The sequence below is a fragment of the Salvelinus fontinalis genome, chromosome 38 (genome assembly GCF_029448725.1).
Source record: "Salvelinus fontinalis isolate EN_2023a chromosome 38, ASM2944872v1, whole genome shotgun sequence".
NCBI lineage: Eukaryota > Metazoa > Chordata > Actinopteri > Salmoniformes > Salmonidae > Salvelinus > Salvelinus fontinalis.
Window position 1 is genome coordinate 10,959,219 of NC_074702.1, and position 27,645 is coordinate 10,986,863.

The 27,645-nt window shown below is 42.4% G+C and overlaps 2 protein-coding genes across 4 annotated transcripts in view; both read left to right on the forward strand.

The window, feature by feature from the left end:
• Positions 1 to 17,501, forward strand: part of LOC129837122 (uncharacterized) — a 44,383-nt gene extending 26,882 nt beyond the window's left edge. The window contains exons 15-19 of the mRNA XM_055903036.1: positions 9,599 to 9,914; positions 10,113 to 10,217; positions 10,731 to 11,481; positions 14,294 to 14,792; positions 15,209 to 17,501. Of these exons, the coding sequence (XP_055759011.1) occupies positions 9,599 to 9,914; positions 10,113 to 10,217; positions 10,731 to 11,481; positions 14,294 to 14,792; positions 15,209 to 16,632 (3,095 nt within the window). The 3' untranslated portion in view covers positions 16,633 to 17,501. The remainder of the gene's footprint in view (positions 1 to 9,598; positions 9,915 to 10,112; positions 10,218 to 10,730; positions 11,482 to 14,293; positions 14,793 to 15,208) is intronic.
• On the forward strand, positions 674 to 12,184 carry LOC129837915 (zinc finger MYM-type protein 1-like). Of its 3 annotated transcripts, none has more exons than XM_055904442.1 (3): positions 674 to 866; positions 8,819 to 11,481; positions 11,620 to 12,184. In XM_055904442.1, exons 2-3 carry the CDS (start codon positions 8,905 to 8,907, stop codon positions 11,620 to 11,622), a joined length of 2,580 nt encoding a protein of 859 aa, XP_055760417.1. In that variant the 5' UTR covers positions 674 to 866; positions 8,819 to 8,904; the 3' UTR covers positions 11,623 to 12,184. The 3 variants fall into 3 exon arrangements, with proteins under 3 accessions (XP_055760417.1, XP_055760419.1, XP_055760418.1); XM_055904444.1 differs by lacking the exon at positions 674 to 866 and adding an exon at positions 1,576 to 3,979; XM_055904443.1 differs by lacking the exon at positions 674 to 866 and adding an exon at positions 4,052 to 4,800.
• Positions 17,502 to 27,645: the final 10,144 nt, after the last annotated feature.

Here is a 27,645-nt window from a genome sequence, read left to right on the forward strand (position 1 = left end):
CAGTATTCTATTGGTAAACCATCATTGGCCTGCACTGGCTGGTTTTGATATTACAGTAAGTCGTTTATTTCATATTACAATATGAAAGGTTTTGAAGAGGATTAATTCAACAATTTAGTCTATTTGTTTCTGAAATCCCAGATCTAGGGCAACATTGTTAGTGTGGGAGTCAACCTGTCTTCCAATGGAGAATCAGGACAGTGAATGAAAGGGTATGCTCTATCTTTACAACAAGTGCTTTAGCCGTACAGGAACTATCTTCTTGCTATTACAATGACCACAATTCGTCCTTGATTAATAAGATTGGAGTTCAGAACTGGCATAGCTACGAAAAATTGCTGATACAAAACTGATACTTTTGGCGAAAGTATATATTTATTTAAGAATACACACCAATCAACAGCCTCTAATTTTTTCCAAAAAATCGAGGGGCTATTGTTTGATTGGTCAGGTACCGTGACGTTTTAACTGCAGAAAAGCAAAGCTAGTCTATTATGTTGACAAGATAATCAAGTGACCGGTCTAGCAATGGAAATACATGTTCACCCTCAATGAAGGAAGACAGGCGGGACCATTCTAGCCAATGAGAGGGCAGATAAACTTGGGTACTAAGTCGTTTTTCTCCTAGCTAGCCACGTGCAACCACTTATATCCGTACATTTGTAAAAAACTAAACATTACGAAACTTATATTTGATTTGATTTAAAAAAGCCTCACGTAATTCGACACTCTCATAGACCTCCATTCAACAACAAAACATTTATATCGCGGACAGATTTTAACGAGAGTAAAGCCTCTCGCTTCGCCTCTTCCTCTGTAAGGAAACGCATAATTCTTCCGGAGTAGCGAAACTTTATTTTCTATTCGTGAGTATTTGTACGAGAAACATAAACTTGTTCCTCTCATGGTTAATATATTTACAATCAGTATTTGGTGGGTGATATCTAGTCGTCAAAAGTAGTAAAGTAGCTTACATTATCTGCTATCTAGCTAATCTTGCTAGCGAACGTTAGCCAGTCGAAGAGAGTCCATTTCTGACCCAGAAAGATATGCAACCTAGCTAACTTAACTAACCTCCCAATGATAACGTAAAAATGTATTATGTTTTCAAATGCTCTCCTCTGTATGTTAAACCTATGATTTGAGACAGTACAGAAACTCGGTGCTACTGTCTTTGATAGTAGTATGTCCAGGTGACCGTTGTTGTAGAGAACCACAGTAAAGGTGTCCTAACACCAATAGAACCTAGCGGTCAAACTGTGAAATGGTTAAATCGTTTTTCCACCATATATTTGTCCCATAGAGAACACTTAAAATAAGGGATGTGTTTCGTGGAAGCTTACCCTGGCATGACGTTTTGATAACCATGTAAATCTCTTTTGGACAAGGTGACTTTTATCAATATATTCAGCTCTATTTACTATCAGATCCAAAAATTGCTAATTAGCATCAAAGTAGATATGCAAGACTACACATTTCATTTTGGAGGGGGTGAATATATTGGTAAAAGTCACCTTGTCCTAGAGAGATTCACATGGTTATCAAAACGTCATGCCAGGGTAAATTTACACGAAACAAAGCCCATATTTGAAGTTACTATAATCCCCGATGGGGAGAAATGTATGGTGGAAAAACAATTGGAACAATTTCCTTGTTTGACTGCTAGGTTTTATGGGCATTATGACTCGTACTGTGATGATAATTTTGTGCAATTAAGGTATGTCGAAGTAAACAGACTTAGGGTTTTGTCTAAGGCAGAATTGTGTTTCCACCAGCCTAGTATTTTATTGACTCTGTAGTATCTACAGTTGAAGTCAGAAGTTTACATACACCTTAGCCAAATACATTTAAACTCAGTTTTTCACAATTCCTGACATTTAATCCTAGTAAAAAGTCCCTGTCATAGGTCAGTTATGATCACCACTTTATTTTAAGAATGTGAAACGTCAGAATAATAGTAGAGAGAATTATTTATTTCAGCTTTCATTTCTTTCATCACATTCCCAGTGGGTCAGAAGTTTATATACACTCAGTTAGTATTTGGTAGCATTGCCTTTACATTGTTTAACTTGGGTCAAACGTTTCGGGTAGCCTTCCACAAGCTTCCCACAATAAGTTGGGTGAATTTTGGCCCATTCCTCCTGACAGAGCTGGTGTAACTGAGTCAGGTTTGTTGGCCTCCTTGCTCGCACACACTTTTTCAGTTCTGCCCACAAATTGTCTATGGGATTGAGGTCAGGGCTTTGTGATGGCCACTCCAATACCTTGACTTTGTTGTCCTTAAGCCATTTTGCCACAACTTTGTAAGTATGCTTGGGGTCATTGTTCATTTTTTTTCACCTTTATTTAACCAGGTAGGCAAGTTGAGAATAAGTTCTCATTTACAATTGCGACCTGGAAAAGATAAAGCAAAGCAGTTCGACACATACAACAACACAGAGTGTACACATGGAGTAAAACAAACATACAGTCAATAATACAGTTGAAAAATAAGTCTATATACAAATGAGGTGAGATAATTGAGGTAAAGGCAAAAAAAGGCCATGGTGGCAAAGTAAATACAATATAGCAAGTAAAACACTGGAATGGTAGATTTGCAGTGGAAGAATGTGCAAAGTACAGATAGAAATAATGGGGTGCAAAGGAGCTAAATAAATACAGTAGAGGGAGGTATAGTTGTTTGGGCTAAATTATAGATGGGCAATGTACAGGTGCAGTAATCTGTGAGCTGCTCTGACAGCTGGTGCTTAACCTCTCTTGGGTACGTGAGACGTTAGTGTCCCACGTCTTCAACAGCCAGTGAAACTGCTGGGCGCCAAGTACAGAAATACTCATAAAAATTCAGAAAACAAAACATATTTTACTTAGGTTTAAAGATGAACTTCTTGTGAATCCAACCACGGTGTCAGATTTAAAAAATGCTTTACCTCAAAAGCATACCTTACGATTATTTGAGAACATAGCCCAGCAGACAAATCATTACAAACAGTAACCAGCCAAGTAGAAGAGTTACACAAGTAGAAATAGAGATAAAATTAATCCCTTACATTTGATGATCTTCATATGGTTGCACTCAGCAGACATTCATTTACTCAATCAATGTTCCTTTTGTTCGATAAAGTCTCTTTATATCTAAAAACCCCAGTTTTGTTAGCGCGTTTTCTTCAGTAATCCACAGGCTCAAACGCAGTCAAAACAGGCAGACAAAAAAAATACAAATTGTATCCGTAAAGTTCATAGAAACATGATGTTTATATTCAAAAGGCAAAATCCTTTCCGCAGTCTTGGCATTTGAATGGCTTGACCCCTGAGTGTATCATCATGTGTTTGCAATTCAATCCTCAGGTTGTTTTTAGCCTAAATAATCGATACTATTTCAACCGGACAATAACGTCATCAATATAAAATGTAAACAAGAAAGGCACTCTCTCGGTCGAGCGCATGAAAAAGCTCTGTGACACTTTAGGGTCCACTCATTCAGACTGCCCTTACTTCCTCATTTTTCAGAATACAAGCCTGAAACAATTTCTAACGACTGTTGATATCTAGTGGAAGGCATAGGAACTGCAATTTGAGTCCTAAGTCAACGGATACTGTAATGGCATTGAATAGAAAACTACAAAACCAAAAAAAGAACTACTTCCCGAATTGATTTTTCTCTGTTTTTTTTCCTACCAAATCAGTTCTGTTATACTCACAGACACTATTTTAACAGTTTTGGAAACTTTAGAGTGTTTTCTATCCAAATCTACCAGTTATATGCATACCATATCTTCTGGGCCCGAGAAGCAGGCAGTTTAATTTGGGCATGCTACCCTAGAGAAGTTAAAGCTAGTGAGGGAGATAAGTGTTTCCAGTTTCAGAGATTTTTGTAGTTCGTTCCAGTCATTGGCAGCAGAGAACTGGAAGGAGAGGCGGCCAAAGGAAGAATTGGTTTTGAGGGTGACCAGAGATATACCTGCTGGAGCGCGTGCTACAGGTGGGTGCTGCTATGGTGACCAGCGAGCTGAGATAAGGGGGGACTTTACCTAGCAGGGTCTTGTAGATGACCTGGAGCCAGTGGGTTTGGCGACGAGTATGAAGCGAGGGCCAGCCAACGAGAGCGTACAGGTCGCAGTGGTGGGTAGTATATGGGGCTTTGGTGACAAAACAGATGGCACTGTGATAGACTGCATCCAATTTATTGAGTAGGGTATTGGAGGCTATTTTGTAAATGACATCGCCGAAGTCGAGGATCGGTAGGATGGTCAGTTTTACAAGGGTAAGTTTGGCAGCATGAGTGAAGGATGCTTTGTTGCGAAATAGGAAGCCAATTCTAGATTTAACTTTGTATTGGAGATGTTTGATGTGAGTCTGGAAGGAGAGTTTACAGTCTAACCAGACACCTAGGTATTTGTAGTTGTCCACATATTCTCAGTCAGAACCGTCCAGAGTAGGGATGTTGGACGGACGGGCGGGCAGGTGCAGGCAGCGATCGGTTGAAGAGCTTGCATTTAGTTTTACTTGTATTTAAGAGCAATTGCAGGCCACGGAAGGAGAGTTGAATGGCATTGAAGCTCGTCTGGAGGGTTGTTAACAGTGTCCGAAGAAGGGCCAGAAGTATACAGAATGGTGTCGTCTGCGTAGAGGTGGATCAGAGACTCACCAGCAGCAAGAGCGACATCATTGATGTATACAGAGAAGAGAGTCGGTCCAAGAATTGAACCCTGTGGCACCCCCATAGAGACTGCCAGAGGCCCGGACAACAGGCCCTCCGATTTGACACACTGAACTCTATCAGAGAAGTAGTTGGTGTACCAGGTGAGGCAATCATTTGAGAAGCCAAGGCTATCGAGTCTGCCGATGAGGATGTGGTGATTGACAGAGTCGAAAGCCTTGGCCAGGTCAATGAGTACGGCTGCACAGTATTGTTTCTTATCGATGGCGGTTAAGATATCGTTTATTTGCGACCAAGCTTTAACTTCCTGACTGATGTCTTGAGATATTGCTTCAATATATCCACATAATTTTCCATTCTCATGATGCTATCTCTTTTGTGAAGTGCACCAGTCCCTACTGCAGCAAAGCACCCCCACAACATGATGCTGCCACCCCCGTGCTTCACGGTTGGGATGGTGTTCTTCGGCTTGTAAGCCTCCCCCTTTTCCCTCCAAATATAACAATGGTCATTTTGCCAAACGGTTCAATTTTTGTTTCGTCAGACCAGAGGACAATTCTCCAAAAAGTACGATCTTTGTCCCCATGTGCAGTTGCAAACCGTAGTCTGGCTTTTTTATGGCGGTTTTGGAGCAGTGGCTCCTTCCTCGCTGAGCGGCCTTTCAGGTTATGTCGATATAGGACTCGTTTTACTGTGGATATAGATACTTTTGTACTTGTTTTCTCCAGCATCTTCAAATCAAAGTTTTTGTCATGTGCACCGACTATAACAGGTGTTAGACCTTACAGTGAAATGCTTACTTATAGGCTCTAACCAATAGTGCAAAAAAGGTATGAGGTGAACAATAGGTAAGTAAAGAAATAAAACAACAGTTAAAAGACAGGCTATATACAGTAGCGAGGCTATAAAAGTAGCGAGGCTACATACAGACACCGGTTAGTCAGGCTGACTGAGGTAGTATATACATGGAGATATGGTTAAAGTGACTATGCATATATGATGAACAGAGAGTAGCAGTAGCGTAAAAGAGGGGTTGGTGGGTGGCGGATGGCGGGACATAATGCAGATAGATAGCCCGGTTAGCCAATGTGCGGGAGCACTGGTTGGTCGGCCCAATTGAGGTAGTATGTACATGAATGTTTAGTTAAAGTGACTATGCATATATGATAAACAGAGAGTAGCAGCAGCGTAAAAGAGAGGTTGAGGGGCACACAATGCAAATAGTCCGGGTAGCCATTTGATTACCTGTTCAGGAGTCTTATGGCTTGGGGGTAAAAACTGTTGAGAATTATTTTTGTCCAGGACTTGGTACTCCTGTACCGCTTGCCATGCGGTAGTAGAGAGAACAGTCTGTCTATGACTGGGGTGGCTGGGGTCTTTGACCATTTTTAGGGCCTTCCTCTGACACCGCCTGGTGTAGAGATCCTAGATGGCAGGCAGCTTAGCCCCAGTGATGTACTGGGCCGTACGCACTACCCTCCGTAGTGCCTTGCGGGCAGAGGCCGAGCAATTGCCATACCAGGCAGTGATGCAACCAGTCAGGATGCTCTCAATGTTGCAGCTACAGAACCTTTTGAGGATCTCAGGACCCATGCTAAATATTTGTAGTTTCCTGAGGGGGAATAGGCTTTGTCGTGCCCCCTTCACGACTGTCTTGGTGTGTTTGGACCATTCTAGTTTGTTGTTGATGTGGACACCAAGGAACTTGAAGCTTTCAACCTGCTCCACTACAGCCCCGTCGATGAGAATGGGGGCGTGCACGGTCCTCCTGTTCCTGTAGTCCACAATCATCTCCTTAGTCTTGGTTACGTTGTGTGATAGGTTGTTATTCTGGCACCACCCGGCCAGTTCTCTGACCTCCTCCCTATAGGCTGTCTCATCGTTGTCGGTGATCAGGCTTACCACTGTTCACATCTGTAAACTTAATGATGGTGTTGAAGTAATGCCTGGACACGCAGTCGTGAGTTAACAGGGAGTACAGGAGGGGACTGAGCATGCACCCCTGGGGAGCTCCAGTGTTGAGGATCAGCATGGCAGATGTGTTGCTACCTCCCTCACCACCTGGGGGCGGCCCTTCAGGAAGTCCAGGATCAAGTTGCAGAGGGAAGTGTTTAGTCCCAGGATCCTTAGCTTAGTGATGAGCTTTGAAGGCACTATGGTGTTGAATGCTGAGCTGTAGTCAATGAATAGCATTCTCTTTTATTTTATTTTTTTATTTTTTTTATTTTTATCCCATTTTCTCCCCAATTTTCGTGGTATCCAATCGCTAGTAATTACTACCTTGTCTCATCGCTACAACTCCCGTACGGGCTCGGGAGAGACGAAGGTCGAAAGCCACGCGTCCTCCGAAGCACAACCCAACCAAGCCGCACTGCTTCTTAACACAGCGCGCCTCCAAGCCGGAAGCCAGCCGCACCAATGTGTCGGAGGAAACACCGTGCACCTGGCCCCCTTGGTTAGCGCGCACTGCGCCCGGCCCGCCACAGGAGTCGCTGGAGCGCGATGAGACAAGGATATCCCTACCGGCCAAACCCTCCCTAACCCTGACGACGCTAGGCCATTTGTGCGTCGCCCCACGGACCTCCCGGTCGCGGCCGGCTGTGACAGAGCCTGGGAGCGAACCCAGAGACTCTGGTGGCGCAGCTAGCACTGCGATGCAGTGCCCTAGACCACTGCGCCACCCGGGAGGCCGGATGTTTCTTTTTTTACTGAGTTTATAACGCTATCTATTCAGGACAAGAAGTATATTTCTTTGTCATATTTTTTTGCAGTATTACTTAAGTATTACTTGCTAACAGGGTGCATGTTTTGGAATATTTTTAATCTGTACAGGCTTCATTCCTTTCACTCTGTCATTTAGGTTAGTATTGTGGAGTAACTACAATGTTGTTGATCCATCCATTAAACTCAGTAGCTGTTTTAAAGTCATTGGCCTCATGGTGAAATCCCTGAGCAGCTTCCTTCCTCTCCGACAACTGAGTTTGGAAGGACGCCTGAATCTTTGTATTGACTGGGTGTATTGATACACCTTCCAAAACCTAATTAATAACTTCACCATGCTCAAAGGGATATTCAGCATTGACTTTTTATATTTTTTACACATCTACCAATTAGTGCCCTTCTTTGCGAGGCATTGGAAAACCTTGCTGGTCATTGTGGTTGAATCTGTGCTTGAAATTCATTACTCAATTGAGGGACCTTACAGGCAACTGTATGTGTGGGGTACAGAGATGGAGTAGTTATTCAAAAATCATGTTAACTACTACTGTTGAACACGGAATGAGTCCATGCAACTTATGTGATTTGTTAAGCACATAAGTTTTAAATTAATAATTTAAATCTACCAAATAAAGTCCACTTTGACATTATGGGGTAGTGTGTGTAGATCATTTACACAATCTCAATTGAATCAATAAAAAATGTAGTCTGTATCACAACAAAATGTGGAATAGGTAAAGGAGTGTGAGTACTTTCTGAATGCACTGTGTATGGCTCTGCATTACACATTAAAATAGTAATTGGACTAAGGTGTCTTCTGTAGTGGGTAGTTTTTGTTAAGAGCAGTGACACTCGGCCTGAACATTTTGGCACGCATCACTTGCGGTACGGTTTTGGAAGCATAAGGACCTTCTCTTTCATATTGGCAAGATATAATTTTCAAAAAACCAAAGGTTAAATTGATACACACCTTTTTTATAGGGTTAGTGTTCCCCACACGGCCATATTTCCATGTTACAGCGCTTGTTTACGAAAGACAGTCGACTACCTGTGCTAATTAGCTTACAGTAAGTGTATATTTTGCATTTGTGAACTTATTTTGATGTGAGATGAAAGTAGAGGGATTTATGTTTCTAGAACCGTACCGCAATTAAGAATCTATTCACGTTTATGAGTATTTGGCTGTTTTGAATTCCAGAGCCAATTCGCCCTTTAACCAACATGTAAGGTCCATGGACTAAGGAGTAACATCGCTTGCTAGCTAATTATTCACCCATCGATTAGCTATGTAAAAATGCATGTTGTAACCAAATGCTCTCCTTAGTATGTACCAGCCTGTTTGTTTTACTTTGTGGTGTTGGATAAGATGATTGTCATGATGATTCCTGACCTGGTGTCTCTGAAAGGGTGATGTTTATTCAAATCAAGTCTTTTTTTTCGCAGAATGCAAATGAAGAGGAAGGTGTAGACAATAACCAATCGACAAGATTAAGATCAAACCTGGGAAAAAGCAACGCAATAAAACCAAGATGACTAGAAGTCATCGTGACCACATCAAAACGGATTGTGAAACACAGTCAGATGATGTTGACTCCAGTAGAGAAGATTCAGACATTGGCCAAGCCCACTCTCTCAGCAGTAATGGGTTTACTTTCAACATCATCCAAATCAAAGAGGAGGAAACAGACTTTGAAGTGCATGAAACAAGTGAGGAACATAACGGAATCAGATCAAATTGTCACTTGGATTCTAGAGCACTCCACCAGGATTCTGGAACCATCAAAACCAAGACCGAAACAGATTCTGTTTACATTAGCCAAGGAACGACAGAAATTAAGACTGAGCATGATTCTGAAATCAGAGTGGTTAAGACAGAAATGAAAGTGTACGCCCCTTCACACAGCTGCCCCCACTGCAGTTGCATGTTCCACACACCACAGCAGCTACTTGTCCACACCTGCCAGGTCGCGAATTCTGACAACATTGTGGATTTTTTGTTGAAGACCCCATTTCATTCTTTGGAGTCCACAGAAAGGGTGCGAATTAAAACCGAGGGTCGACCTCTGCCTGAAATCAAGTACATAAGGAAGGATGACAAAGTGAGGAGGGCGTTCAATACCAACTGGTATAAAAAGTATCAATGGCTAACAGGTAGTCTTTCATCAAGCCGCTTGTATTGCTGGCCTTGTCTGCTCTTTGGAACGTTTGAGCCTTGGGCTAAAGGGGGGTTCAGTGACCTAAAGAACATTGACCGTTCAGCTAAACGGCATGACGAAAGCCGGGAGCATCTCAACTCCTACGCGAAACTCAAGCTTTTGGGACAGCCGAGCCATCGTGCCAATCACTCACTCAATGAAGGCCTGCGTATTCAAGCTGCGCAACACAACGAGAAGGTCCGAAGAAACAGGGATGTTCTCAAACGCCTCATTGACAGCATTGCATACTTAGGCATGCAAGAGTTGGCTTTTAGGGGACACGATGAGACGGAAAGTTCCGCTAACAAAGGCAACTACAGGGAATTGGCAGAGGTAATCGCGCGGTATGATGCTTTACTTGCTCAGCATATGGAATCTTCAACTGTGTTCACTGGAATGTCAAGAACAATTCAGAACGACTTGATAACTGCTATCGCATCATCAATTAGAAGTGAGATTAAAAGCGAGGTTGACGCTGCTCCATTTTTCTCATGGCAAATGGATGAAACTACAGACCATTCGCAGTTGTCTGTCATTGTCAGGTATGTGGATGATCGGGGGTGTGTCCAGGAGCGTTTCTTGGGCTACTTTGATGTGTCAGCTGGGCGAGATGCACAGTCTGTGTTTGATCTAGTGAATTCGGAGATGTCAGAGTTTAACTTTGTGGAGAAATTAGTCGCTCAAACATATGATGGCGCTGCTGTAATGGCTTCTGATTTAAATAGTCTGCAAGCAAAAGTAAGAGCTGTAGCGCCGAGCGCCACCTTTGTGCATTGCTATGCACATCCCCTCAACTCCGTATTAAGCCAGAGCGTGAAGTCCATCCCCAAGACCAAGGTTTTCTTTGCCACACTGGGTGGCTTCGCAACTTTTTTTTGTAAGTCCACCAATAGAATGCTGCTAGAAAAGGCTGCTTGTGCAAGTTTGCCAAAAAACGTACCAACACATTGGAATTTCACGTCTAGAGTCGTTAACACAGTGGCAAAAAACTTTGAGCATCTGTTGGACACATTCACAAGTATCACAGAGCATCCTAAAATGGATGATGACACAATTTTCGATGCAAATGGTTTCAAGACACAGTTGGAAGATTTTCATTTTATTTTTTTACTTCTCACTTTTGAATATATATTTGCTTGCACAGATGTGGTTTTTGACAGTGTGCAACAGAATGCCATGGATGTAGAATTTTGTAAGAGGAGGATTGAGAATATTTTACTCAAGATAGAGGAGCACAAATCTGAAGAAGAATTTAGTGCTATATATCAGAAGGCTTCGAACATGACAGATGATCCAGAGTTGACGCACAGAAGGAAGCAGAGGCAGGGCGCTCAGGATGTAATGCAGACGTACAAATCACTGTACAATTCAATCCATGACAACATCAAGACACAAATAGCACAGAGGTTCCAAAGCCTGGACAGCAGGAGATACATGGAGTTGTTAGATGATGAGAAATTTGAGTCATTCCGGAGTGAATTCCCTACAAATGCAATGGAAAGCCTGTCCCAGAGCTATGGCTGTTTTTTTAACATGGAAAAACTGAAAAATGAGCTGCAAGTGTTCTACTGTGGAGAGGAGCTTCAAGGGAGCAGTCGAAAACTGTGTGACAGAATCTTGCATTTCAAGGGGTGTGGTTTGAATGAAGTGATGCCTGAGGTGTACCGGCTCATGTGCCTAGTTGCAACTATAGGGGCAACGTCAGCGGGCGTGGAGAGCAGATTCTCTCGTCTGAAGAGGCTGAAAAGCTACACAAGGAACACCATGGGACAAGAGCGACTCAGGAACCTGGCAATCCTATCTATAGAAAGGAGAATTCTTAAATCACTACAGAAGAATCCTCACTGGTATGAGAGGGTCATTGACCAGTTTGCCAACCAGACTATGAGAAGAATGGACTTTATATTCAAGGTAACATGAATTTAAAAAAATGTTTAAATTGTGCTCTGTTTTTTTTATTGCATCCATATGTGTAATAGATTGTATATTTATATATATAGTATTTTTTTCCTGGCCCAACTGTGTTTTGAATTGGTTTGTTTCCAACAGTGATTGAGACCAGATGGTGGAAACTCCCTGAACTACTGAGAGGGAGTAAAAGGTCCCATGAATGCAGTAATGTATTAAAAGCAGCTGTAGCTCCTGTTTGTAAGCATGTGCACATGTCCACAACCTCTCATTCTTCCTCTGGAGAACTCAACCCTTCTCATGCACTGCAGACAGCGTTCACTAAAGCTATCAGTGTTATAGAAAGATGCCAGTTTGTTTGACCTCTGCTGCTGCTGCTACTAAAGAACATTAAAACTTAAACTATTTTGCTGAATGCCTGTTTTCCTTTTCTAGTTTATATGCCTTTTAGACCCTGCACCCAAAGACTTATTTGAACTCTTGAGTTGAGCATGCCAATTCTTGATTTTGTGTTGTATTTTATAGTTATTATGGATCCCCATTAGCTACTCTTCCTGGAGTCCAGCGAAATTAAGGCAGTTATAAAATGTTTGTAGTTGATTAACAAGGGAAAAGTGATGCACAGATGATGGTTGTATATGCCCGACTTACTGCCTGGGGATGACAAAAGTGACAATGATTGCTGTGAATAAAGTATGTGAAAGAGGACATGTTTGGTAATTGCACATTAGACATGACTTTAAAATCAATTATACAGTAATCACTTAAACAGCCTGTCATAACCGATTTGTGTCAATCCATATGCCATCAATGGCCTGCACTGGTTTTGATATTGCACCATGTCTCAGTTGCTAATAATCATACGCATTCATTCTATTGAAGATGATTGGGCCAAGCATGAAGGCTACATTGTCATTCCCACATCTTGACAGTGATGGTCTCTACCAATTAGATTAGTGTTCCTATGCTATTTTCTCCATTCCAGCCATTACAATGAGCCCGTCCTCCAATTGCTCCTCCCACCAGCCTCTGCTGTAGTTTAGATATTGGTTACAATAAGCGTCATCTTGCTAATTCAATGGACACATTTCATCTTTGACAATAACTTTGTCGGGAGCTTCATGAAATGGGTTTCCATGGCCTAACAGTCGCACACAAGCCTAAGATCACAATGTCAATGCCAAGCATCGGCTGGAGTGGTGTAAAGCTCGCCGCCATTGGACTCTGAAGCAGTGGATATGCGTTCACTGGAGTGATGAATCACGCTGGCAGTCCAATCAACAAAACTGGTTTTGGCGGATGCCAAGAGAACACTACCTGCCTGAATGCATAGTGCCAACTTTAACGTTTGGTGGAGGAGGAATAATGGCCTAGGGCTGTTTTTCATGGTTTGTGCTAGGCCCTCTAGTTCCAGTGAAGGGAAAGCTTAATGCTACTGCATATAATGACATTCTAGACGATTGTGTGCTTCCAACTTCGTGGCAACAGTTTGGGGAAGGCCCTCTCCTTTTTTAGCATGACAATGCCCCCGTGCACAAAGCGAGGTCCAAACAGAAATGACTTGTCGAGATCGGTGTGGAAGAACTTGACTTGCCTGCACAGAGCCATGACCTCAACTCCATTGAAGACCTTTGGGATGAATTGGAACACCAACTGCGAGCCCAACATCAGTGCCCGATGTTAAAATATCTGGCTCATTGTTCTATCTATGATTATAGTGTCTGTGACAGCATGGGCAGCGACATTGCGGTAATCTCCATTTTGAGGTGGTCAATTTTCTTCTTCACAATTGGCTGATCTCTCCAGATGGCCTGGTTAGACATGACTGCAACAGGGTCTCCAGGAGTGATCAGCCAATGAAGTTGTAAGTCCCACCCAGTTGGCTACATTAAAATGGTGGAATCCCTCAATTGTGCTGGCCATGCTAATTCGGCCTGTTCGCCACTAGAGGCCTCTATCGCTCTCTATGGCAGATACTTTTTGGCGAGAATGAATGTGGCGAGAATGAATCAGTCGCTTCATCTTTGCACATGACCCAGGGACCTTTGCCTGATTGGTCAGGTTTCATGACATTAACAATCCAGGAAATGCCGCGTCTTTCCGGTTAAAGATGGTGGATAAATAAAGATGTCCCACTCAGGCCGTTGATCATTGAAATAAAATGGTCCGTTCCGGTCTGCTTAACGTGGTGGCTCTCCAATGCATTAGCAGTTTGGTCTGGTCTGCTTGGTTCATTGTAGATGAACCAGAACAATTAGGGAGTGGGATGTCTCGCTTCCTCTTCCGTCTCTGTTTCAGATGACAACAATCAGAAATAAGGTGGCTAGCAAAGCTATTTTCCAAACTTTGCTAGCTTGCTTTTTTTTAATCCGTGAGCATTTATACGAGAAACACAACTTTTTCCTCTCGTGGTTGTCTTCATAATCAAGATAGCTACATTTGGTGGGTGACAATCTTACAAAGTAGCAAGGTAACGTTAGCTAACAGACACGTTAGGCTATCTTGCTACAACTATGCAAGCGTATAAAGGTTAACGACGGCGTAAAAATATAGCTAGTTAGGTTGTAACCAAAACTTACACTGCATGCTAGTAGGATGTCCATATGACCGAGGTAATGATGATAATGCGGTGTAATGAAGGGCTATGAAGTAGTAGGCTATTGAGAGTGTTACTGAACCAGACTTCAGCATAACTAATGCAGAATGGGGGTTTCTTACTTTTTACATGTTGGATGGGTTATTATGATACCTGGTAACTCTCTGTAAGGGTAATGTTCAATCAAACCTGGTCTTTTCTCCACAGAATGTAAGGTAATGTGAAGGTGTTGACCTTAGCAGAGACACACTAGTCAACAAGATGAAGAACAAATCTGTGAAAAAGCAACACAAAATCAAGAGGTCTAAACACCATCGAGACCCAATCAAAACAGAGTGTGAAACACAGTCAGATGATGTTAACTGCAAAAGAGAAGAACCAGACATTAGCCAATCTCCCTCTCCCAACACTAAAGGGGTTACTTCCAACTCCATCCAAATTAAAGAGGAACCAGCTGACTTTGAAGTACAGAGTCATTGCTTCGATTCTAGAGCACTCCACAAGGATTCTGGAACCGTCATAACCAAGACTGAAACAGATTCCGTTTACATTAGCCAAGGAACAGTAGAGATAAAAGCGGAGTATGATTCTGATTCTGAAATACACAAGGTGGTGGTTAAGAGAGAAACTCAAGTGTGTTTCATGAAGGAGGAGAATGTGGGTGAAGAAGACACAGATGAGGACCCCGAAGACAGGAGGGATACTGACAGCAACAGAGGTATGCAACACACCCATCTTTAAAATCTGTGCAATCTTAAAATTTGCTTGAATATTTGATATTGACTGACTAGGCTAAATGGCTATTTGATATCGACTTTGAATTTAAGATTCATCATGAAAATATAGGACTACTCTCGTTTACTTTTGAAATTATATTTTTTCTTATTTTAGTTTTCATATCCCTCTTCTGTAAATCAAATCACATTTTATTCGTCACCTACACAGTTTACAGCAGGTATAAAAGGTGCAGTGAAATGCTTATGCGCTAGCGCCCTCAACTATGCAGTACATCATTCAATAGCAATAATAACAATAAAAAGAGTCAGGTCAAAAATACTCCTCTTATTATAACCATCTAGTATTCTCCCTTTGTCTTTTTCTACCCCTGCTTCTCCCACTCTTCCTCTCCCTCAGTCTCTTCTCCTCAGTTCTTTCCTTGCACATACTGCACCATCTCCTTCACCGACCATTCCTTCCTGGAGAAGCACATCAAGTGGAACCACCAGAAGGAGTATCTGGCCATGTTGAGAAACAGTTTTACAAAGAGCAGTGGAACAGAGACGGTCCCAACACACAGCTGCCTCCACTGTAGCCTCATGTTCCAAACCCCACGGCTGCTTAGCATCCACACCCGCCAGATCCACCCTTCAGCCACTCCCCGGAAACCTGCCCGTCCCCACAGGGTTTCGGTGAAACTCTACACCTGCCCACAGTGTGCCCGCAGATTCAGATACCTGGGCAGTCTGCAAAACCACTGTGAGCTTTCACACAAAATGGCTGTTGTCAGCACCAATGGACACCTCAGTTGTGCCGATTGTGGGAAGAGCTTCAAGAATTGTTGGGGACTGGGACCTCACCAGTGTCACAAACCAGAGGGCACTGAACCTCAGGACATTAAGCCTGTGGTTTGTCTGGATGTCGGCTTCCATTGCTCAGAGTGTGGCAAGATCCTCTGTAGTCCTCAGAGCCTGAACATTCACATGCGAATTCACACCGGAGAGAAGCCTTACGCCTGCAAGGAGTGTGGCAAAAGATTTGCTGAGAGCGGCAGTTTACGCAAACACCTGCTGATACACTCTGGAGTCAAGGCATTCAAATGCCAGGAATGCGGGAAGGATTTTGCCCGTATGAAGGGTCTCAGGAGTCACATGACCACTCATTCTGGCAAAAAGCAGTACTCCTGCTCCCACTGTGACCGGCAGTTTGGATACAAGTCTAGTCTGACCATTCACCTACGCTCTCACACGGGGGAGAAACCCTTTCACTGCACAGAGTGTGGTAAAGACTTCTCTATCAAGAGAAACCTGAGGCTTCACCTAAAGATCCACAACAATGAGAAAGGCCACCAGTGTGGGGAGTGCGGCCTGAAGGTGATAGACATTGGGGCGTTGAAGACACACATGCGCTCACACACCGGCGAGAGGCCTTACCACTGCACAGTGTGCAGCAAGCAGTTCATTCGACTGGAACACCTGAAGAACCACCAGCGCACTCACACAGGTGAGAGACCATACGTCTGTTCTGAGTGCAGCAAGAGCTTTGCTCAATCTGGAGATCTCACAAAACACATACGCACCCACACTGGAGAGAAGCCGTATGAATGTTCTGTCTGCCACGGCTGCTATACCTCTTCAGGGGATCTGGGCAAACACATGAGGATCCACAATGGCTCACGGCCCTTTCCCTGCCAGCAGTGTGACAAGAGCTTCCGCTTGGTCGGCCACCTTAAAACTCACATGAGGACCCACACTGGGGAGAGACCGTACTCCTGCCCTCGCTGCCTCCGGACCTTCGCTCGCACCCACCACCTCTCTGTTCATGTGGCTCAGTGTCGCTGATTGATGATAATGATTTGCCTGGCTGTGTCGCGCCTCAAACTCATTGCATTATGCTTTATGGGGGTAACTCACCCTTTTCACTACTCCCAATGTGTAGCCCTTACCTGGGGGATCAGCCATATTTCACCAGAACACTGAGATGGTAGGGGGTATTTGGCTGACTATTACAGTGGACAAACACGATGATGTAGGAAGCATCAATTCAAAGGTCCAAGAGCTCCAGACATTGACACTCCACTAGATACAGCAAGATGTTGGGCAGAGTTTTTAGTTTGCAAGCAGTTTCAGATTTGTTTTCTGGACATTTAAGGGATAGTTCACTACAAAATACAAATGTATGTACTTTCCCAATTACCATGGCTTTAGGTGTAGATGATTCATCAAAACGTCAAGATGTGATTATAGCGCAATAAAGTGACTTAAATGTAAGGTAGACGTCTATCATGTCAGTTACTATTTTGAGTGAATTATCTCTGTTTTGTACTATATCTAAAGTCTTGACACTATTTTACTGAATGTATGATGACAATTGTTTTCTGATGAAGGAGAGCAGATTGGGTCTCTGCAGTACATACAAGAAACAAATACTCTTTATACAGCCTATGTACTGAATCTATAACCTACTTTAACTGATAGTGTTGTCTTGGTGTGTGATAAATAGTAGTGTTATCTTGATGTGTGATAAATAGTGTTATAACTGATTAATTACTTTGTATTTATTCTAAATGATTAGGCAACTGTTATTATAAGAATGTGTCAATGACTTGATATCTACTAAGTCATAACATTAACTAATAAATATGAACAACAATGTTAAGGCTGTTTAACCAAACCTTGCACAATGCAATAAATTATTTAAAAAAAAAAAATGGTATATTGATATATTATTTTATTAGGTAAATGTGTTTTGTTTTGAAGCTTACCATTTCTGTACAATGTAAGCCTAATAGATGCTAGGAATTAATATAGCACGTACAGTGCCTTCAGAAAGTATTCATACCCCTTGACTTATTCCACATGTTGTGTTAAGGCCTGAATTCAACATTGATTCAAAAAATTAAAAATTTTAATCTCACCCATGTACCCCATAGAGACAAAGTGAAATATGATTTTAGAACTTTTTGAAAATTAAATACAGGAATATCTAATTTACATAAGTATTCACACCCCTGAGTCAGTATTACAACTGTGAGTCTTTCTGGGTAAGTCTCTAATAGCTTTCTACACCTGTGATTGTGCAACAGTTGCCTCAGCTCTGTCAAATTGGTTGTTGGTCATTGCTAAACAACCATAGATTTAAGTGAAAGATCTGTATATAATGACGAGATGCTCATGTCTCAGCCCGAAGTAGTTTCCCAAAGGCGGGAAGGTAGCCCACAGGAAGGTAGCTTAAGCCCATAGAAATGCATTGGGCTTATTTTGGACAGATTTTGGTGAGAGTGAACCCTCTCGCTTCGCCTCTTCCTTTCTGCTGATATACACTGAGTATACCAAACATTAGGAACACCTTCCTAATATTGAGTTGCACCCCCTTTTGCCCTCAGAACAGCCTCAATTCGCCAGGGCATGGACTCTACAAGGTGTCGAAAGCATTCGACAGGGATACTGGCCTATGTTGATTCCAATGCTTCCAACAGTTGTGTCAGGTAGGCTTGATGTCCTTTGGGTGGTGGACCATTATTGATAATTACAGGAACGTGTTGAGCGGGAAAATCCCAGCAGCGTTGTAGTTGTTGACACAAACCGGTGCGCCTGGCACCTAGTACCATACCTCAATCAAAGGCACTAAGCTACAGTGGGGTAAAAAAGTATTTAGTCAGCCACCAATTGTGCAAGTTCTCCCACTTAAAAAGATGAGAGGGGCCTGTAATTTTCATCGTAGGTACACTTCAACTATGACAGACAAAATGAGAAAAAAAATCCAGAAAATCACATTGTAGGATTTCTAATGAATTTATTTGCAAATTATGGTGGAAAATAAGTATTTGGTCACCTACAAACAAGCAAGATTTCTGGCTCTCACAGACCTGTAACTTCCTCTTTAAGAGGCTCCTCTGTCCCCCACTCGTTACCTGTATTAATGGCACCTGTTTGAACTTGTTATCAGTATAAAAGACACCTGTCCACAACCTCAAACAGTCACACTCCAAACTCCACTATCCCTCGATCTGGGGCTCCACGCAAGATCTCACCCCGTGGGGTCAAAATGATCACAAGAACGGTGAGCAAAAATCCCAGAACCACACGGGGGGACCTAGTGAATGACCTGCAGAGAGCTGGGACCAAAGTAACAAAGCCTACCATCAGTAACACACTACGCCGCCAGGGACTCAGATCCTGCAGTGCCAGACGTGTCCCCCTACTTAAGCCAGTACATGTCCAGGCACGTCTGAAGTTTGCTAGAGAGCATTTGGATGATCCAGAAGAAGATTGGGAGAATGTCATATGGTCAGATGAAACCAAAATAGAACTTTTTGGTAAAAACTCAACTCGTCGTGTTTGGAGGACAAAAAATGCTGAGTTGCATCCAAAGAACACCAAAACTACTGTGAAGCATGGGGGTGGAAACATCATGCTTTGGGTCTGTTTTTCTGTGAAGGGACCAGGACGACTGATCCGTGTAAAGGAAAGAATGAATGGGACCAAATATCGTGAGATTTTGAGTGAAAACCTCCTTCCATCAGCAAGGGCATTGAAGATGAAACGTGGCTGGGTCTTTCAGCATGACAATGATCCCAAACACACCGCCCGGGCAACGAAGGAGTGGCTTCGTAAGAAGCATTTCAAGGTCCTGGAGTGGCCTAGCCAGTCTCCAGATCTCAACCCCATAGAAAATCTTCGGAGGGAGTTGAAAGTCCGTGTTGCCCAGCAACAGCCCCAAAACATCACTGCTCTAGAGGAGATCTGCATGGAGGAATGGGCCAAAATACCAGCAACAGTGTGTGAAAACCTTGTGAAGACTTACAGAAAACGTTTGACCTCTGTCATTGCCAACAAAGGGTATATAACAAAGTATTGAGATAAACATTTGTTATTGACCAAATACTTATTTTCCACCATAATTTGCAAATAAATTCATAAAAAATCCTACAATGTGATTTTCTGGATTTTTTTTTCTCATTTTGTCTGTCATAGTTGAAGTGTACCTATGATGAAAATTACAGGCCTCTCATCTTTTTAAGTGGGAGAACTTTCACAATTGGTGGCTGACTAAATACTTTTTTGCCCCACTGTATTTGCTGCTGTGCATTCTTGAAATCACTTGCATCGTTTGAACTTGTGTTAAATCCACTCCTCAGGTCATTGAGGACCACAAACACTTTTGTCCCTAATAGTTTTCTAAAGTAAGCCAGCCAGTCACTACCTGGGAACCTTACTCACACATTTATTTACAGCCTGAATATGCATCACTTGGACTAGGGTCCCAAACAAGCTTGTCTGGGTCAATTCAAAGGGAATTGCTCTATTATTTTTACGTCTGTGATTACGAGGACGTAGCTGTAACTACCACTCGGGCACAGATAACAAAGATGCATTTAGAGCTAAATAATATTGAGTGTACCTTTGTTTAAAGCTGGAATCAATAAGTTTTAAACCTTGTCCATTTTTCATTTAGCCGCGTCATGTCTGTGCAGAGGAGGGGCCGGGAGATAAATGGGCTGGATCTTCTAATTCCCCTGTTGTCGTTATCATAATTGTTGAACAACCACGGTTTTTAAAGATCGGGCGTTAGGGGAGGCAGGCCACACAAAGAAAGATAATAGATTTAGAAAATTGAGATGGATTGTGCAGCAGACATATTTAGAATGTTCCATTGGTTTGGCAGGAAGATGGACAAATATGATCAGGGGTTGTGGTGGTGGGGGATAAAACAGAGCACACAGGGCAGCAGCAGAGAATGCATCCTGCCTCACAGATAAAGGTGTTAGTGTGAAGATATGTTGAGTGTGTGTCTCTGTTATGGTTAGTACTGTAATGGCCAGATGTGTCGTAGTTTGAAGTCCAGAACTGCCTTAATACAGATGAGTTCACCCGTAAATTGTCACTGAAGGGTCCTAATTGACAAGCAGTTCTTTTCTCGGGGCAGCAGGGGGAAACCGCTAGCTGTCGATGGATGATTCAGCCAGGGAATACGGAAGGAAATCTTTCCGTCTCTGAGTTAGGCGCAGGCAGGAGGAAGAGCTTGAGTGCTGTTAAATGGCACAAGCTAGAGACGGCAGTTAACAGACTTAGCACATTGTTTTAGATAAGCACAGAATGTCCGAATCAGAAGGTCTCTATTCCATTTGATAATGTATTATTTTATCTATAGTGCTGAGCAGCGTTACATGTATTCTTGTATCTATAGTGCTGAGCAGTGTTACATGTATTCTTGTATCTATAATGTTGAGCAGTGTTACATGTATTCTTGTATCTATAATGTTGAGCAGTGTTACATGTATTCTTGTATCTATAGTGTTGAGCAGTGTTACATGTATTCTTGTATCTATAATGTTGAGCAGTGTTACATGTATTCTTGTATCTATAATGTTGAGCAGTGTTACATGTATTCTTGTATCTATAGTGTTGAGCAGTGTTACATGTATTCTTGTATCTATAGTGTTGAGCAGTGTTACATGTATTCTTGTATCTATAATGTTGAGCAGTGTTACATGTATTCTTGTATCTATAATGTTGAGCAGTGTTACATGTATTCTTGTATCTATAATGTTGAGCAGTGTTACATGTATTCTTGTATCTATAGTGTTGAGCAGTGTTACATGTATTCTTGTATCTATAGTGTTGAGCAGTGTTACATGTATTCTTGTATCTATAGTGTTGAGCAGTGTTACATGTATTCTTGTATCTATAATGTTGAGCAGTGTTACATGTATTCTTGTATCTATAATGTTGAGCAGTGTTACATGTATTCTTGTATCTATAATGTTGAGCAGTGTTACATGTATTCTTGTATCTATAATGTTGATCAGTGTTACATGTATTCTTGTATCTATAATGTTGATCAGTGTTACATGTATTCTTCTATAGTGTTGATCAGTGTTACATGTATTTTTGTATCTATAATGTTGATCAGTGTTAAATGTATTATTGTATCTATAGTGTTGATCAGTGTTACATGTATTCTTCTATAGTGTTGATCAGTGTTAAATGTATTCTTGTATCTATAATGTTGATCAGTGTTACATGCCACAAGTGGAATACACCCCTTTTATTTAGCACAGTTTTTTTCCATCTAAAACTGCTTTTAGAACCTGTAGAAAGAGACAACACAGCCGATGCTTTTGTGTTTCCTATTTTGGAACCAGTCATTGTGTCCAATGACAAACATATCTCCTACATTCTGTCCTATTTTCTATAATATTCACATAATTATGGCATGATGCATCTCTTCCCTCCCTTCAGTAATGTATTTTTTTCTCTATGGCTCTTATTTTCCATCCATTATCTTTCCCCAGCCTCAGATACATTGTATTTATGGTGCTCCAGTATACTCTATGAATGTCTGACTCTGCAATGACATATCTCATCAGTACCATATAGATGGTAGTATTGCGGATACTACTGCAAATCATCAACAAATCGAAACATGAAACCAAACATTTATTTAGCCTTCGACATCCCAAAGACAAACGGCAAAAGCGTTTTCAATCTGTCCCCCTGACAGACAGTTGGTAGTCCTTTAGGTTGCAGTCTAAAAATTGAATTATCTCATATTGGATCCTATAAAAGTCCAGTTGGGGGGATTTTCTTTCTGTGATGTAATTTGAGGTATCCAATTTTCCTCGTATTTACTGTCTATATTTTTGTCAATTTGGCAGAGGAACACATTGTACGCGTTGGTGCTTCGGTGTCGTCGTGGTACGGTGGTTTTGGCTCTCGTCGGCCCTTGAGGTCAGTGTGTGGGAAGAGAAGGTGGCTCTATGGGGGCTCTGGAGCCGCTCTCGGCCCGTCCCTTTGGGCTCCACCAGGTCCGCATCCACTCCTCTCATTCATGAAGGGGTCAAAATACGGGTCAAAACATCCCGTTAGACTCTGGAGAGACGCGCTGGTGTGTAGGCGTAGATGAAACTGGGTATTTTGGGGGAGCTTTGGTATAGGCTGCAGCTGGTAATAGTTATTTCGCCTCACTCTCTCACAAGTCCAAAGACGCCTAAAACTATTGGTTTACACGAAAAAACAACTCCATTGTTTGGTAAAGAGTACAATGAGGAGGCTGGTGAGCAACCTGGGTATGTAAGTGGGGTCGCGACCCAAAGTGAGCCACTGATATGTTATTGGTGGATCGCGACATATCAGAGTAAAATATATATATATAGCCTATATATTTTTACATTTATTAGGAACTCCCTCTGGGCTCTCAACTTAGTTAGAATAGTAGAATACACAAGGTGCAATTTTAAAATGTGGTTGTGCCTCAGCAGTTTTTGTCTTGTTATGTCAATCACTGACAGCCACTCAATTAGTCATGTCAGCGAACAATTTTTAGATTGGTAAATTAATCTAGCCAGTTTATCTAAACTTGAAGTAATCAAGGCTGAATACCAACCGGGCATGGAGGGCACACAGACCCTCAATGCTGTTTACTTTCTGCATCTACGTGATATCGCTGAGTCTACCTTTAAAACCGAAAAGATTTCACTCCATCACATGGCAAAATGAGTAGAATTGCTGAAAATTGTTATGAAATTGCAAAAAAGGGCATGTTTTCATGAGCTTGGGCCCATAGAAAACACTGAATTTCTCATTTAGGTCCCACCCAACACACTGGAAAAATTCCCAGAACATTAGCTAAGATTCCCATTAAGTTCAAGTTATGGTTTTATCTGATGTTAGGATGAAAACAAAATGTTTTCGTTTTTTTTAATTACCCAAAACATTATTATGGGAACTTTTAAAGAACAGATGAAATGTGTTCTGTGAACATTCTGGTAACATCAGGTTAATGTTTTTTGCACCCTAAAAGAAGCAACCACACAACTGGACAGTTTTTGTATTTTGAGAACATATATTTTGTGATATCCCCATAATGTTCTCACCAGACTGTTTCTATAGACCTAATGAAACATTCTAGGAACCTTTTAAAGAACAGATTAAATGTGTTCTAGGAATATATTTGCAACTTATATTTGTTTTATACAAACATTCTATAATCATCAGCACGACTGGACAGTTTTTGTGTTATGAGAACATTTGCCACGACCTAATGAATGTTCTGGGAACTTTCACAGAAACAGTTTTGGTTTGCTGGGCAGGCTGAAAAAATATAACAACCCCTGTCCTAGACAATTGCTGCCAACTATTTGTTTCACACCCTCTGGCATGTAGGCCAATAAATAGGGCCTGTGTTTTGAAGATCTGACCTAGAAAAGCTCAGGGCCTTCGTTATATAGCCTATATGGTTCCAGAGGTTTTCCTAGTCAGGACATGTAGTGTATGTAGTGAGGACTTCCAGGGCTATCGCTAGCAGAAACTGCTAACCACTTTCTCTTTGCTTGACTAGGGGCTTGTCCAGGTGTACCATCCAGCTAGCATCTGTCGCGGCCGCTGTTGTCGTGGCTCTCTGACCGCGGCCTCCCTCCTCCTCCATCCCCATGTAACCTTTGCTCACTCTGTCTGTGTAGGGAGGGATAGAGATGTGGATGGCGAGAGAGACTGACAGTGTGCGCTCCCTTGCTCAGTAAATATGAACTGCACCCAGCAGACAGACTCATTCATCACAGGGGAAAGAGAGAGAGGGAGGAGGGGGACAGAGAGGGGCAGGATGGAGGGTAGAGGAAAGGAGCGAGCAACAGAGAAGTGACCACCGTATAGCCAAAGAAGAAGGGAGAAAGAGGGAGAGGGGCAATTGGAGGCGGCAGATGGGGAGAGGACGAGAGGATTGAGGGATAAATAGAGGATAGTGGATGTATTTGGGGCAGCATGGGAAACAGGACGACTTATGAAATGTAGAGGGACAGAAAATGGATTCTATATTGTTTGAGCTCTTACAAGTGTAATTCCTGACAATGTGTAGATGCTGGTGTTATTCTAACCCTCAAGACAGACAGGCTTCGGGTCTCAATTTTAGAGACTTGTTGAACCTCAGACCTTGACCTTCAATCACTTCATTTCTTAAAGGGAAGTGTCTTGTAAGGGATTTCCGCATCAACCAAACAAAACATATATTTACTGCGTTGTGGTTATTTTCCCTCCATGCTTTTTACACTATTAACCCTAGTTTGGATGCCATTAGCATTATGTTGAGGCCTTTCCTACTGAATTAACTCAAACTAGCACACTAAACATTACCAAGGCAACTAGACTATGTACACATCATTAGGCCTATACCTCATATACTTTCACTTTCAAATTCCCTCTTCTCCACTGACCCTCCAACTCCTCCATTTAAAGCACCTTCCCGTTCCTCTCTCTCCACAAACCTCCCCCTCTCTGCCTTTCCTTCCATCTCTCCTTCCTCCACAAAGAAAGACAGGAGAGAGGGAAGATGGCGTGTGGCAGATGCCATATTTCGACTTTCTGTCAGTGTGATTAATATTGACACGGTGTGTTTCTTACCAGAGGGTTGTTGACTGTGTATGTTGTTTTGATTTCATTATTCTGTGCTCAGGCAGTTTTTCTTAGAGATCATACAATAACAGATGTGGGGTCTGAAATAGAGACACAGATATCGGGATGGGTTGAGTGCACTGGTCATATCACTAGTAGAGACATCGGTCATCAGTCCTCCTATCTGGGACATGTCTTACCCCCTCAGGGTGGGCTAAGCAGAGGCCTTATCAACTGTAACCCCCCCCCCCCCCCCCCATGTATGTCTATGTGTATGCCTATGCCTGTGTTCATATTTCTAAAGAACTTCCCCTCTGGACTCGAGAGGGATTTAGGCTAATCATTAATTTCAGTGTGAACAGTCGAGAAGGAGGAAGAATCAAATCAATATCTAAATGTTGACTGCTGAGGAGAATAAATGAAGTAATGTGACAGAAAGGGAAAGGTTGAGAGACAGGAGAGAGAAAGAGGACGGGAAGGAAACAATGAGAAACAAAGATAAACTTTTACGAATAAACAAATAAAAGGCGAAACCAGGAAGAGAGTGCTAGATACGCTAGAGGCCGACGGGGGGGAAACAGTTGTCGCTGGAGACTTGTATTGACTTTTCCCCCTCCTCAATCGCACGTGACTGGAGCCTGTGTGGGGGCTGAGAGAGAGAGACTGAAGGAGAAATGAGAAAATAAATTACTCTGGAAAGATATGACGATAGGCTACACGCGGCTTTAAATTTGAAAGGGAATTCGCGACACACTCGACCAATTTGTCACTGCGCTCTTTACCTTTTTTCATTTATTTTTTTGTACTTTTCCCCCTATTATTTTCGCCGCTTCAACACCCCGATGCCCCTAATTTACCCCACTTTTCCCGTCTATCCAATTCTTCTTCACCCCATCCTGTTCCATCCATTCTCTTTACAAATGTCCCACATTGTTTTTGTTTTGGTTAGGCTACTATTCGCATATCATTTGCCTAAAATTGTATCTGTTTGTATTTTTCTTTTTTTGCATTAGGCTATTATGTATTATTAATAATAAGCTACCTGCCTACATTTAACCGATGATCAACCCATTTCATGATGCTACTCTCCGTGTGGGATCATGCTACTTACCCCATAAGCTACCCAAAACGAGTGTCTTTATTTGTGTCCGTTTATAATTTATGACAAATCCATAAATCTATCAACCTAAACTACTTGTCTTTCAATAGGTCTGCCTTCATCTGTAACTACACCCAAGGATCTGTGCCCACTCTCCCTCCTTCTCCTCCTCCTCCTCCCCAAACATATCAAAATCTAAGAGAGAGGTGGGAAATGAGATGCATGGGGGGGGGAAGAATGAGGGGAACCAACAGTAAAGGATGGTTGGGAAAATGGGTGGAAGAATGAAATGGAAAAGAGAAAAGCAAGAAAACGCAGACTTAAAGTATACCCCCCTCTTTTATTTAATTTAGACGCCAGGCGAAAATCGATCCTGCCATTCGATACGCAATCCGAATCAAGGCGAATTAAGCGGGCGGAAATTAACTCTGAAAATATTTTTGATGGAGTGGCTTGTAGTCTCTCGGCCAAATGGACTGCAAAGTGGAACAAATGACAGGGGCCTAGTGGTGGAGACAGCGCCGCTCCATCTTCCATTAGGCCGTAATGGGATAGGTCCAGCCCCCTAGCTCGACTCGGCTGCATTAATCAAAACAGCCGCTATATGAAGATTTATGGTTCTCTCCTCGTCTCCGCTCCACTCCAGCGCCGCCGAAGCCAAAGCCAGTTCTCGGTGTGTGTGTGTTTGAAGAAAGGAGGGGGTGATCTCTCTCGCTCTCTCTCCACATACCTTGCATATACACTAACATACTCGTGTGTCTCGCTTTGTGCACATGCACCTTTATTCCAGGACTGTGTAATCGCATCTTGTCATTTTTGTCTACATGCATGTCATAGGACCTGTTTCTTCGATTGGTGCCTCTTATGGAGCTAGGTGATAGTCTATACTTCATGTAATACAGGGTAACAGGATGCTTTGGTTCTGGGTTTCTACAGACTACATTCATAGTTTTAATATATACTGCATGTCTGTGACGCTGAAAGGCATTTGCCTTCTTTCAATCTGTTTTTCTTTTATTACTGTTTATGACTGAACTGACTGAACAGACAGTTTTTTCCCGAACCACAAACTTTTCATGAACAATTAAATCCTTAGGATATCACTGGCCAACAGACTTTACTCTCAGGCTTTCAAAAGTGAGACTTTAATGATAGCTCAGCCTAGTGGCTGTACTGAACCATCCCTCCAGGTGGTTGATCTGTGGCCAAGTGAGAGATAGAGAGGAAGGGCCACTGCTGTGCTGAAGCAGAGGGCCAGGGGGAGACAATCTGACTGACTAGCATTATGTCCTGGGAACAAGCCAAAAAACGTAAGCCCACTTTTGATGAAATTAGACTGATCGGCCCACCGCTGAGAGACCCTGTTT

Coding starts and splice junctions, on each gene's coding strand:
- LOC129837915 (XM_055904442.1), top strand. CDS start 8,905: ATGACTAGAAGTCATCGTGACCACATCAAAACGGATTGTGAAACACAG.